Below are 13152 nucleotides of genomic sequence, written 5' to 3'. Positions count from 1 at the left end.
GGGAAGAGACGGGTCCGAGTCACTTCCCCCTGCAGAAAGGGCCATCTGGTCTGGCCTTGGAATCTGTTGCGGTCCTGATAAAAAGGGCGAGAGTACTGCCTATCCGATCTAAAGGAATTGTATCTCTGCTGGTGATCCTGTTCGGGAGCCCTAAAGGATGACCTGCGGTAAGGGGCCGGGTGGGCCTCCGCTTTCTTGGCATTGGAGGGAAGAACCTTCTTTTTAACCTTGTTCTCAATTAATATGGGATCTAGGGCCTCCCCAAAGAGATTTGGCCCTGAATAGGGGGCCGCCGCCAGGCCCCACTTAGCCTTATTGTCCATCTGCCAGTTGCGGAGCCACAACAGGCGACGGGAGGTGACAGAGGTCTCCAGGGCGCTAGAGGAAAATCTCACTGCATCCAAAGTTGCGTCTGCCGAGAATTGGGAGGCGGCTATGATTTTGGTTATGTCTTGATGCAGGCGCTCATCCTGGATCGGAATGCGATCCTGAAGCTGGCGAAGCCACCTAACTGTAGTACGGTTAAAATAGGAGGCTGCAGCTGCTGACTTGACTGCCAAGGCGGAGGCATTAAAAATTTTACACAATGTTAGCTCCGCCCGTTTGTCCTCCGGCTTCATCTTATCAGCCGCATCTCCTGAGACTACCGGGGAGGAGACCAAGGCTGCTATTGGGGTATCAATGCTAGGCAGCTGGAGTGCCTGGGCAAAGGTCTGTTCTACATTGTAGAAACGGCGATCATTACTGCCCGGGTTAGAAAAATTGGAGGGACGTGCCCACTGGTTTTTAACAACCTCCAGGAACAAGGGAGGGGCTGGAATTTCTGCTTTGTTCGTTGCTGTATTAGAGAACATTGCCATATCAGGATCTCTGGGGGGGGGGGGAAACCATGGGATCCCCAGTCCCGATCTTAGTGATCTTCCTTGCTTTGTGCAAGAGTGGCTTAAACATTGCTGGAGGGAGCAAGGCCGAGGATGAAGGAGGATCCGGAGGGGCGGAATCCTCATCCTCAGAAAACTCCATGTCATTGTAGTTGTCTTCCCCTCGGAGCCCTCGCTCACAACTGACGGGGATGAGGCCCTGGAGAGGTGGTGTCTAAGTAGGCCCGGGGCCCTGGAATGGGGAACCCTATCCCTCTGTGCGATGCCACGAGAGATGGCAGCTGAGATAAGCCTCTTAATGCTTTCAGGCAGACGCTCTAAGTCCTCAAGATCCTCCTGAAAGGGACCCAGATCCTGAGGGGCTAATCTGGTTGAACGATGAAAGGATCTAGAAGAACCCTCTAATGGATCCGCCTCCTCCCCCCTAACTGGATCTGGAGAGACTGGGGGGGGAAGGAGACACTGCTTGCCTGGGGCCCCTGGGTGACCTAACCGGGGATACTGAAGGAGAAGAGGGACTGAACCCCCTAGGAGAAGAGCCTGATTGAATTGAAGGAGGCCTGACTGGGGATCTGGATCTAGATCTGGGCTTGGAAGCCTGTGCCTGTTTCTCTGCCCTGGCCACAGCCTTGTCCAAGGCCCTCTGCCTCCTCAACTCATCTCTAGTGGCTGCCCTGGAAGAGTGCTGGGCAGCCTGGGGCCTGGATGTAGCAGGCCTGGTTCTGGGTCTGTCCATCTGGGCCTCTCCACCCTCCATAAGGGCTTCCTCTGGAGTCTGAGAAGGGCCTGCCTCAGGTTGAGCCGCCATCGCCCCATTCACATGTCTTCAACACTTGCTGCTGGGTAGAATGCTGAGGCCCACGTTCTGGTCTCCGGCTCCCTTCTCAGGACACGAGTCTCTGCATTGGGAAACTTCCCACGTGGCTGCTTGCGGCCTGCGCACGTGGCGCATTTCAAAATGGCCACCGGAATTCAATCTCGCCTCTAAAGGTCCTCTGGAAGCTGCCGCGGCTTGTTTAAAATGGCGCGACTAGATTAAAGGCACCGCGGCTCCTTTAGACCAGCTGGGGCCTCCGATAGCCTCTACGAGCATCGCGGGCACCAAACGCTGCCATGGTCCCTTTAACTGCCCAGGACAGCGCAGCTTGACTCAGCGGCAGAAAAAAAACAAGGCAGGCAGCAAATGGAGCTCTTCGTGCGCTTCAACAGCGCCGGCAAGGCTGGCTTTCACGTGGCCTGCGAGCCTCCAAGGCTGCTGATTGGAGACCGACACCCCCGCACACCCGGGGACCGGTTAGGACTCCTGGCCCGTGGAGGGGGAGGAGGATTGCCCCACAGGACCCTCCCCAACCACCCGGACAGGGAGACTGTCTCCTGGGCCACAGCCTATGAATTTAGAATTTAAATTATCCAATTTCAATCCAATTAAGTTAGTTAAAAACTGTAATCAATATTTTAAAAATCTTTTCCTACCTAAGAGCCAAATTACACAGTGCTTGGACCAAAAGACTGAAAGGAAACTGGGAGCCAATGGGAAAGGAGGAAGATTGAAGAATTTCCCTCAGTCTAATGGAGCAATTAGGCTGTGACAAAACCCTCATGTGACCCCTCCCTCTACTCTACTGGAAAATAAGACCCTGTATTATTTTCGGGGAAACATGATATGCAGTATGTGTTTGACACAATCCACCTGATCTATATGGTAAAGTTGTTCAAGTGTGCAGGCAATTAAGGAAGTGGTTGGAGGAAAGGGGAAGCAGAAACATCAATTTAGTTTAATTGCTATAGTTTTTCACAAAAGATATGTGGAACCTTCTTTTCCCATAATGCAGTATAGCAATGCCATATAGTGACTTTAACAGCTGAATATCATATATATAATTGCCACCAAGAGAGATGACAAGGATGAAAGGTAAGGAAATCTATATGCATTTCTTTAATATGCATAATTTTTTTAGTTGAGCATTTGGGAGTCATTTGGAAAACAGATTGAAAGAGACTGAGATTGACAAAAGCTCTAGTGAAGAATGAAGGAAGGCATACGTGGAAAACTACAACATGGAAAAATGCTAAGAACATGAATTCAAGGAGACATAACAGAATGCATCAATTCTTTCTGGAACAAACAAGAAATTTAAGATCATCTCATTTATCAGGGAGTTTGTGGTAAAATTTTAAAACATGCTTATGGAAAACAATATTAATGAAAGAATTGCTTTTGGTGATATAAGTATCTTTTCCATTCAACTTGATTTATGAAACTCTAATAACAGACAAAAGTAATTTACTGATATAGACAAATCTTTCACTATCTACTTTATCTCTTTTAAAAAAAAAAGTTTCCTATTACCAGTAGACACACACACTGTATATTCCCAAGACTGGAATATATAATACTGTAGAAATAGAAATATTTTTTTCAAGGAGATTACAAAATAATACTAGGTGATAGGTGGAACATCAAAGAAAGTAGAACATTGATGTTACTCCAATTGCAAATACTTTTACTGGGTTACATGTTAAATTATGGCACATCTTAGTAATAATTAGAGGCTACGCCAACTCTCATTTTAAAAAAGAAGTATTTCAGTATGTGGTCCAGATCCAATTCAGAGTGTGTGTTATTCAGGAAGTGCTTTAGAAGGATGTAGGCTGAATCAACAAGGCTACTGGGAAATGTTCAAGAAGAGACATGGATTGCAACTCCATCAAAGTTACATTTTATTTCTTTTCCTCTCTTTCATGAATACCTTTCCCAGAACTGAGCTCTATATTCTCTTGAGGTGGAAAATATTGTTGTACCTTCTGTAGGTTGAAGTCTCTCTCTCTCTCTCTCTCTCTCTCTCTCTCTCTCTCTCTCTCTCTCTCTCTCTCTCCGGCATACACAAACACGCATACACAACACAAATCTGTTCTCATATACAGTTGTCAGCTATCTTGTGCTGTCAGGCTTATCATCCTTTTTATTACTTCACACTAACACTGCTGGATAAGATAGATTTTCTACCTGTTTCCTTCTGTATGCAGAACCCAGTTATCCAGCTATGTTCTCAAGATTTGGAAAATTATTATAACTCTTTGATTCAGCTCAAGAACTTAAAATATTAGCTTAAACTTAGATCTACTAGGCAGCTAGCTTAGTTCTTCCTGCATTAGTAAACTGTAGAAGCTAGGGGGATTATGAAGGCTAATGGCCTGAAACCATGTATTCCATATGACTCCATATTTCAATACTCCTGTAAGACTTTAGTACACACTGAAATAAATATACAGAAACCTTATTCCTTCAAATCATGAATAACTTTTCTTTAGTCCACGGAGTCAAAAGAGAGCAAATCAGTGACAAAAATAAAGGCTGTTTAAATGTAGTATTTATGGCTCTTTTGAAGTTAACCAAAAGGAGCATTAATCCTTCCTTACTTCACACAACGACACCAATCCATGTTTTAGATTAATTTTTTTGTTCCTAATGCAAATAGTACAATACATTATTTTCAAAAGAAAAATGGTCAAAAAGAATAACGATATTCAAATTAAGTTTCTACGCAAAGGCATACATATTCGGGGAAGAAACAAACCTGTAATCTTTGCAGCCTTTTCTTCCTGGTTTACTCTATTTTCTTCATCATCTTCATTATCTTCCTCAAAGTCATCTAAATTTCCAATATCTGCTTGCTTCATACTCATCAGACTTGCCAGGCTCTGCATATCTTCATCTCTAATAATAATAACAATATAATAATGGTTGGATCTATAGATATATTACGCCGACACATTACAACATCCTAGGTTCCTAGGAAGAACTTGATGCGTATGAAGGCCAACACGGGCTAAAGAACTGGCAGCTGTGATTTCATATTTTTGTGTATATAATAATAGATTCCTTTAACATCATTAAACAACAACATCTGCCTATCCCAGTTCTTTAAGAAGGACTCTATAGGTGGATAAAAATGCCAAATGCAGTCTAAACATCTGGTTGACTGTGTGAGCAAGTATAACAATAATAAATGTTTAGCCAATAATAAGTCAGAAGTAGTCACTTCATTGTAGTTACAAAGAAACAAGTATGAATAATTGAAATTGCAGTAGCTGGAGATGGAAGGACCAATTAAAATAACCAGAAAAAGTATGGAAATGCTATATAAAGACACAAATAGAGCAAATACGGAAAATCATAGAGGTTGGTGTGCTTGGTGTTAATTCAAAATATCTGGAAAAGCAATTGGGTACAAAATAGAATGGATAAAATTTCAACTCACCAATTACAAAAAGTTTTATTACATGGTACAGTCAATGCATAATTTATGATGTTATCTTTAGTGTCATAGATCCTCGGAAAGGATCTGATAGTCAAAGAACCAAATCCAATCAGACCTATCTGACAGATTGTATGTAAATAGTGTCACAGCTATTACCACTCATAATAATAATAATATCATCATCATCATCCTACTAACATCAAATTAATTTGTTGCTTCAAGATGCCCTTCATTTACAGCATCTTGACAGATCTGAACTAATGGCTATTTACAGGTTTCGTGTCTGCTGAATTTTGATCCAGTGTTTTTCAGAAAACAAATTAATTCTAACCTTGACATACAGCTGCATCTTGAAAGGAAGACTATGAAGGCTTATGGGGGGAAAAGGTATAATTTTTACTAATGAAAGGAACCTCAAAAAGGTATTGTGCTGGAGCAGCAAGTTATATAAAACATTATAATGAAAATAATTAGCAATGATATAGGGCTTCCTTTTACAGTATGTGTTATAGGCATTATCTTTCTAATTTTTACCAATGCTCTAGGTTCATATTGTTGTCTCATATTATGACTCTGTGGTGAAATATAAATAATTGTTCATTCAAGGCCACACCTGAGGTAATAAAAAACCGGAAATTTCTTTCCCATAACTCATGCCCTCCACCCACTGCCCTACAAAAAACTAGAATGACAATCAATAGTCTCTGTAGGATCTGCGGGGTCCTTTCAGCACTTTTATGGGAGGCTTAAGGGTAGCAGCAGAGTTGACAATGCAAAGCAGACTTGACTAGTTATAGAGACAGATAGGTAGGAAGGTAGGCAGGTTGGGGATTATCTACTTGGGAAGGGAGCAGTGTCTTTGGGGAATCATTTTCTAAATGCTGATTATTGAGGACTTACACGGTGATTCTCATGCATTTTGTACTTTGAATTGTTTGAAACCATACTTTTTCCAGACTTTTTAACAACCATGCAAGGGAAATTCAGTGGTGTGGTTCAAGGGAGCTGAGAGCTGGCAAGCTCAGGAAAGACTCTCTAGAACAGGGGTGTCCAAACTTGGGAACTTTAAGACTTGTGGACTTCAATTCCCAGAATTCCCCAGCCAGCCATAGCTGGCTGGGGAATTCTGGGAGCTGAAGTCCACAAGTCTTAAAGTTCCCAAGTTTGGACACCCCTGCTCTAGAACATATAAAAGAGCAACGGAGTAACACGTCCTGCAAAACTTACGTGGCCTTTCCTTCTCTTAAGAAAATACACGATAATGAGAACTGCAGGGTGGCTGAGAGAACTTTCTTGGACAAAGGCCTGAACTTTAATTTGACATCTGTCTGTGTTGGCATGGGGCTTGCATATTGTTTCATGTTGATATTGCTGGTAGCAAGGGCTTTCCGGCGTCCAGAAGGAGATTCCTTAAAGAAAAAAAAAAGACCTCTCTCGTTATAGTTACAAAATAAAACATATGATTACGCTTTATGTAATGGATGCCCTACCTTTGTTTTCCGTGAAGATTTCTACCTTGTCTCTGATCAGATCTAGATCTGATGACATTTTGACAGTGGTTTTCAATTTGTAATTAATTGGGCTAAAATCCTATTGAAGTGTAATATGAGGTAATTATTTGTTAATAGAATGCTAATTCACATTTACATGCACGAAAAAAAGATGTTCGCTCACTGGTTTTCAGGACATATCCCATCATGTATGTTGCCTTGCATGTCCTACCAAGTTATTTTCATAAAACAAGACCAAATCAGTTTATTATGAGAGCACTAAATTCCATGATCCCCCTTTTGCTTTTACAGATCACCAGAACCTCATAATGTGTTCTTTGACAGCAACAACCAGGGAGAGGAGGGCTCACATTGTTTGTGTTGAGTTGCATCTGTTTAACTTGATCAGCTAGGTTTATTTGCATATCCTTAAGTTCTTTTGAGAGACTTAAATCCTTCTCAAGTGTTCAGCGTATTTTTGAAATTCACTCAAAAGGGATCTACATGCACTAATAATTCTGCATAATATTAGCGTGCATAATCGGATAGATAAGGCTAGTTTTTTTAAAAAAACAAGATATCCTTCAGGGACGACATATTACATTTGGACTTACTTTACTAGGCAGAAGTCTCAAGCATTTTAAGGAAATACTATTTGAATGTGTGAATTGAATTAGTATATTTTATTCAGGGCAAATAATAACCACAGCAAGAGCATATAGTAAATCCTCTGTTCAGTGAGCCTCAATATAGCAGACTTCAGATTTTATAGACAAAGTCTGCCAAATTTTCCTCCGTAAAAAATTCAAGATGATCAACAATGAATAAAATCTGTTCTTTGGAAGATCAGTCCAAACAACGTTTGTCACTCCTGCTCATTTTTCTTAGGATACTTTTTTTTTTTGGGGGGGGGGGAGAGATATTCTGGAAATACTTAACCATGGTGTCACAAAACTGTGTATCTGAAGGTAAAGAAAGAGGGCCAAGTCTGAGTCAATCAACAGTCCTCATTGGATATAATAATGTTAAGTATCTTATATCGATGCATATTATGGACACTGAAAGTAAGAAAATTGTAACTGAGACAAAAATATATGAAAACAGTTCAGAAGTATCATTTCATGAAATAGCATTGCAGTGGTATGTTCAGCAATGTTCATGTTAGTGTGTGTATATGGAATGGAATGAGGACACACACATACACACACACACACACACACTAACATAAACATTGCTGAACATACCAACGCAACTGTTATATATAAAAAAACTTTGGACAAAGCTTTGAATATTAGCCCTGGAGGAGACAGAACTTTGAGGAAAAAGTTAAATAGCTGCATAAATAATACAAAGACCTCGTATTATCACAGATGTAAAATGACAATGAGACTGGCTTGTTCTGACAAATTATCAGCGAAGAGATGATCTCAGTGTTAGTTGGTGCAAATGCTGACAGATTGCATAGATTAACATCAGTCATTATAGCAAGTCATTTCATCCAAAAGAGCTGAAAGACATTATGTATCCCCCTCCTATTTACACAGTATTAATTCAGAGATGGCAGAGTTTATGTTGCTTCTTTTAATGACTGATTCTTCAGTTACTTTTGTCTGAATTCAGCAGATTATCAAACTGAAAAGCTGCAGGTATCAAAAAAAAATATGAAGATATTTCTAATCTTAGGAACACTTCTATTTACCCATCTCAAGATACTGTATGTTATCAAGGAAATATAGTAAAATATTTCCAACCACAGATATATTAGTTGTTTAACTCACGGACTGGGGATCATTCTGGCAACTAAAAGACTTAAATAGAAATATATTTTTGACGTAGATGATGGCTGTACAAGTAGCCATTGAGTTATGACCACTTGTTTAGTGATTGTTCTAAATTACAAACGCACTGAATGTGGGAATTTATGACTGGTCTGTAAAGTTACAGTGTCTCCATAGAAAGTCCCTGGCTTGCAACTACAATGTTCCAGCTCACATGAACACAATTTTTATAACATTTCCTGCAGTTTCCCACAAGCTAAGTTGTTCCCACCCCTGGTACGTTTTTACTTGGCATGTTCCAACCCCCCCCACACACACATACATACCATGGCACCCAGTTATGCTCTGGAGCACCTGCCTGCAGCATTGCCTGCACCTGCATATGTGCCCACAAAGTCCAGCGTTCTTGCCTGTGGCCATCCTTCCCCCCCACCCCCCAGTCCCACTGCATAGCACTTGCCAGCTTTCTTGCCTGGGACTCCTGCATCTTCCAGTTTAACTATCCCCATGTCCTGAGACTAGGATAGCAATCTGGACTGTCAGATTGCCATCATTAATCACATAATGTCCCACTTTACTACTGCATCTCTTAGCAATGGAAACTTCAGTTTCAACTGCTGTCGTAATCCAAGGACCACCTCTGGTTGAGAACATATGTAATAAACCAGAGAGCAATGTACTCAGAAACTGACTTAAAATCAATTTTATTGTAGTTTGGAAAGCTGTCAAAATTAAAATGCTGGCAAATGGCTAGGAGGAAAAACTGCTTTGTAACATGGATATGGTCTTGAAGGATTTGGGTTAAATGACTAAAACAAAACCATATGGAAGGCTGGCAAAGAGGAAGCAAATGAAGCAAATGGATGCAGTTGTTAGAGGAAGATGAAGGACGGTAGATGTCATCTTAAGCCAGAAACTCTTCAGGGGATGACATCTGCACATCTTTTGCTTTTTCCGCTTTCACTTATCTAAGTGCTATAGGTGCATTTACTATTATTACTATTTTGTTACTAGGCAGCCTGTGCCTCCCTGAGTTAAAGCCGCTTCTTCCCAAATTTCATTCTCTTGGTAATCATGGGTCCCAGATTTTGGATGCATTCCGTAAATTAGCCCATTTCAGGTACCTTGTTTCAAAAATGGTTGCCCTATAATGCACTATTTCACTCACATAAAGGTTATGGAAAATAGCAGTGGTGAAATTCATTTTTTTTTACTACTGGTTCTGTGGGCATGGTTTGGTGGGCATGGCAGGGGAAGGATACTGCAAAATCTCCATTCCCACCCCACTCTGGGGCCAGCCAGAGGTGATATTTGCCGGTTCTCCAAACTACTCAAAATTTCTGCTACTGGTTCTCCAGAACCTGTCAGAACCTGCTGAATTTCACCCCTGCACAATAGGGTTGCAGAAGTATATAGATTAATGTGGTAGAGTACTATTTAACACAATAATCTCATGTATGAATGTTTTTCTAGGCTTGAAGAAATCTCAGATTGAACAGACATTCAGTCTCTGTTAAATGAAGGATTTATTGTACTTTTATTTAGATAACACTTAACAAATTGTAAGTAGGGTTTTTCTCCTTTTTTGACTTATCAGTCAGGATTATCTTTTTTATAATTATACAGAGTTGTTTAGAGAAGGTGGAGAAAACCACAGAAAAGTATGCATGTATGCATTCCTTCATGGTCCACTACATTATGATATAACCCTTCAATTAGACAAATGCTGGAAGCAGATATTTGCCTATTGAAAGATCTGATTCATTTCGGCTTGATAAATCAATGGTTTATCAGATTGAGAATGTATTGGATAATATTATATTTTCCTTAAATTATTTTTCAACTATACCTTCTTGTCAGAAAAATCAGGTCCTGCTAAAATATTCTCTTCCCTCATTAAATAAAGGCCTCCGTTTTTTAGTGAGTTTAGAGGACCATATATAACATTACTTCATACGTCTGTAGTTTTCTGGCAAGGTTTTTACGATGTGCGTTTCTATTGCCCCCTTTCTAGGACTGAATGAAAGTGACTGGCCCTAGGTCACCAAGCTGGTTTTGGGACTACAACTCATGGTCTCTCAGTTTCTAGCCTGCTGCCTTAACTACTACACCAATCTGGCAATTATTGGTATTATTCCCAAATAAATAAACATTACAGAGATAACTTTAGATAACTATGAATAAGCACATGGACAAAAATTACATAGAGAGCAGTGGCCTGGTTACTCATAACAATCTCATTCCAATGAACTATGGGTGATAGAACATGGATCAAGTTTCACAGATATAGATTTGTCCCTTCCTCTCTTCCCTCCTACCTGCAATCATTTCCCCTGAAATAGAATATAGATCAGATTCATATCTTGGTCTTAGTTATTAAGTAGTGGCTAAACTATACTTCTGATCTGAACATCACAGGAAACTGTGATACAAAATATTATGATACCTTTGCTAAAGTTGAGCATACATACAGAGGGAAGGGTAAGAAAAATACATTCTCGATCTGATAAACCGTCAATTAGGCTTTGGTTTGAACTCCGAGCTTGGCAATTTGGTTGCAAACGTTTCGTGACCATTTGAGGAGTCATCATCAGTGCATTTTGAATTGTGCTTGTTCCTCAGAACACAGGTCTTTAAATACATTTTTATGAGATGCAAATTAGTCTGAATGTTGTTTGTTCGGATGTTGCAGAGTCATGATCTGATTTTGGACTGTTTGATTGGCTGGTTGTTGTTGCTGGGCTGTAGTTAAGTACCATCTGTGTGATACAGATTAGGATTAGAATTGTTTATCTGGATGCTTCTGAGTCATGGTCTGGTTTCAGCTTGTTTGATAGTTTAAGTGGCTGGCTGTTGTTACCGAGACGTAGTCCAATTTCTTGTGAGCCAATGGGTTATAATTTTGTTGCTGTGTAGTGGGGTGCCTGTTTGTTCGACGAGCACAATTCAAAATGCATTGACAATGTCTCCTTGAATGGTGACAAAACGTTTGAAACCAAATTGCCAAGCTTGGAGCTCAAACCAACAGCCTAACTAACAACTCGAGCTACTAATATTCAAACACATTTCAAACCAAAATGAATCAGACCTTTCAATAGGCATATCGTTAATTCAACTGAAGAACAGTTGAAATCACAAAAATGGCAATTTTCTCAAATACTCTATTTAAGGAAAATATTCCTTTTGGTGAATTGCTGGCAAAGAATTCTGGGCATTTTGAGTTCCAATAGAAAACTTTTAGTTACAAATTCAAGCCCCATTTAGGCTTTAAAATAATTTGAAGAGGAGGCACATATTTCTTGCTGATTTAAATTCTGTTCAAATTTATAGAAAAAGCATGATCATGGCGAAAACTGGAGAAAATATTCAATATACAGTATTAGAGTGATAATGGAAGGACTGCTTTTTAATGCATTTAAATTAAATAACACATCTGTTAGATATTTGTTCTAACTACAGTGGTTTCCACCAAGGTCCTCTGCTCTGGTGGGAACAGAGGTTTAATCCTATTGGTCGAAGGGTCTGACAGGGCTGCTGTCAGACACAACCTTTGCTGGATTGTTCTCACTTGTTATACTTAATAAAGAACTGTTGTTACCATTAAGCCTGTGTGTGCCTATCCATTACCCAATCGAACACTGGTGACGAAGGTGGGATTAGAAGGCAACTAGGCGAACCAAAAGAATGTAGCAATCCAGCAAGTACATCCAGCCCGGAGCTCAGCGTGGCTTCGAGCAGCCATTTTTGAGCGGCAAACTCAAAACGCCCTCTGAACACAAAATGGCCATGCACGCCCCACCGACTCCGTATGACCCAGTCTCCGAGGACTGAGGCTCATACATGCTACAATTTGACTGCTTCCTCGAGGCAAACGACCTCATGGGCCTTTCTGAAGGCCGCAAGAAGAACATGTTCCTCGGATACTGTGGCCGGGAAGTGTTTGAGACGGCGAAAGACCTCTCTGAGCCGACACCGCTACAATCAGTTGCCTGGTCCGTGCTTCAGCAGACGCTGAGGACCCACTATGCGCCCAAGCCATCCAAGCATGTTCGCCGGCATGAGTTTAACATCAGAAACCAGAAAGAGGGCAAGTCAATTAATGAGTACGTTGCAGTGCTCTGCAAGGCTGCAGCGTACTGCGAATTCTGAGACCTGGACGAGCTGACTCTGGACCGCATAATTTGCGGCGTGCGGGACATTAACCGGCAGAGGAGGTTACTCGCTGAATCTAACCTCACTCTGCAGATTGCACTGGACGAGCCAGGGCGTCCGAATCAGCCATCAAATTTACTTAGCGCCAAAGCGCTCCACAAGATGCCCAAAAGTGCACATGCGTACATTGCGAGGCTGCAGAGCCTGAGAGCTCAGAAGGAGAGGAAGATGACAGCTGCCGCATGTGCAGTAGCCACGCTGAAGGTCACAGACCTCATCGAGGACTCTCCATGTGAGATGGAGATCGACACCGGGTCATCACTGACCATCATGGGTTAGTGGTCTATCCTAAAGCAGGCTATCCCTAGCCTAAAGAAAAAGCATCTTTGCACCCCTGACATCCACCTACGCGATTACCAGGGAAACCGGGTCCCCATCATGGGCCAAGGCACCTTCCAGGTGAAGTTCAAGTGGTTCAGTGGGAAACTCCCAATGGCAGTGGTCAGCGGCAACCTGCAGAGCCTCCTAGGGCTAGATTGGTTCCAAGCCCTGGGCCTAGAGGTGACCAGTATCAACGCCTTGAAAGACG

The 13152-nt window shown here is 41.4% G+C and overlaps 1 protein-coding gene across 3 annotated transcripts in view; it reads right to left on the bottom strand.

The window, feature by feature from the left end:
• EHBP1 (EH domain binding protein 1) overlaps positions 1-13152 on the bottom strand; it is a 279410-nt gene that overhangs the window by 162898 nt on the left and 103360 nt on the right. For all 3 annotated transcript variants that reach the window (XM_081941545.1, XM_081941543.1, XM_081941544.1), the window contains exons 6-7: positions 6371-6552; positions 4460-4599 (exon numbers count right to left, since the gene is read on the bottom strand). In XM_081941545.1, the coding sequence (XP_081797671.1) occupies positions 4460-4599; positions 6371-6552 (322 nt within the window). The remainder of the gene's footprint in view (positions 1-4459; positions 4600-6370; positions 6553-13152) is intronic.

This window comes from Natrix helvetica (assembly GCF_964273705.1).
Source record: "Natrix helvetica genome assembly, chromosome: 2".
NCBI classification, from domain to species: domain Eukaryota; kingdom Metazoa; phylum Chordata; class Lepidosauria; order Squamata; family Natricidae; genus Natrix; species Natrix helvetica.
Note: the sequence above shows the minus strand (reverse complement) of the source record. Positions and strands in the feature narration are given on the sequence as shown.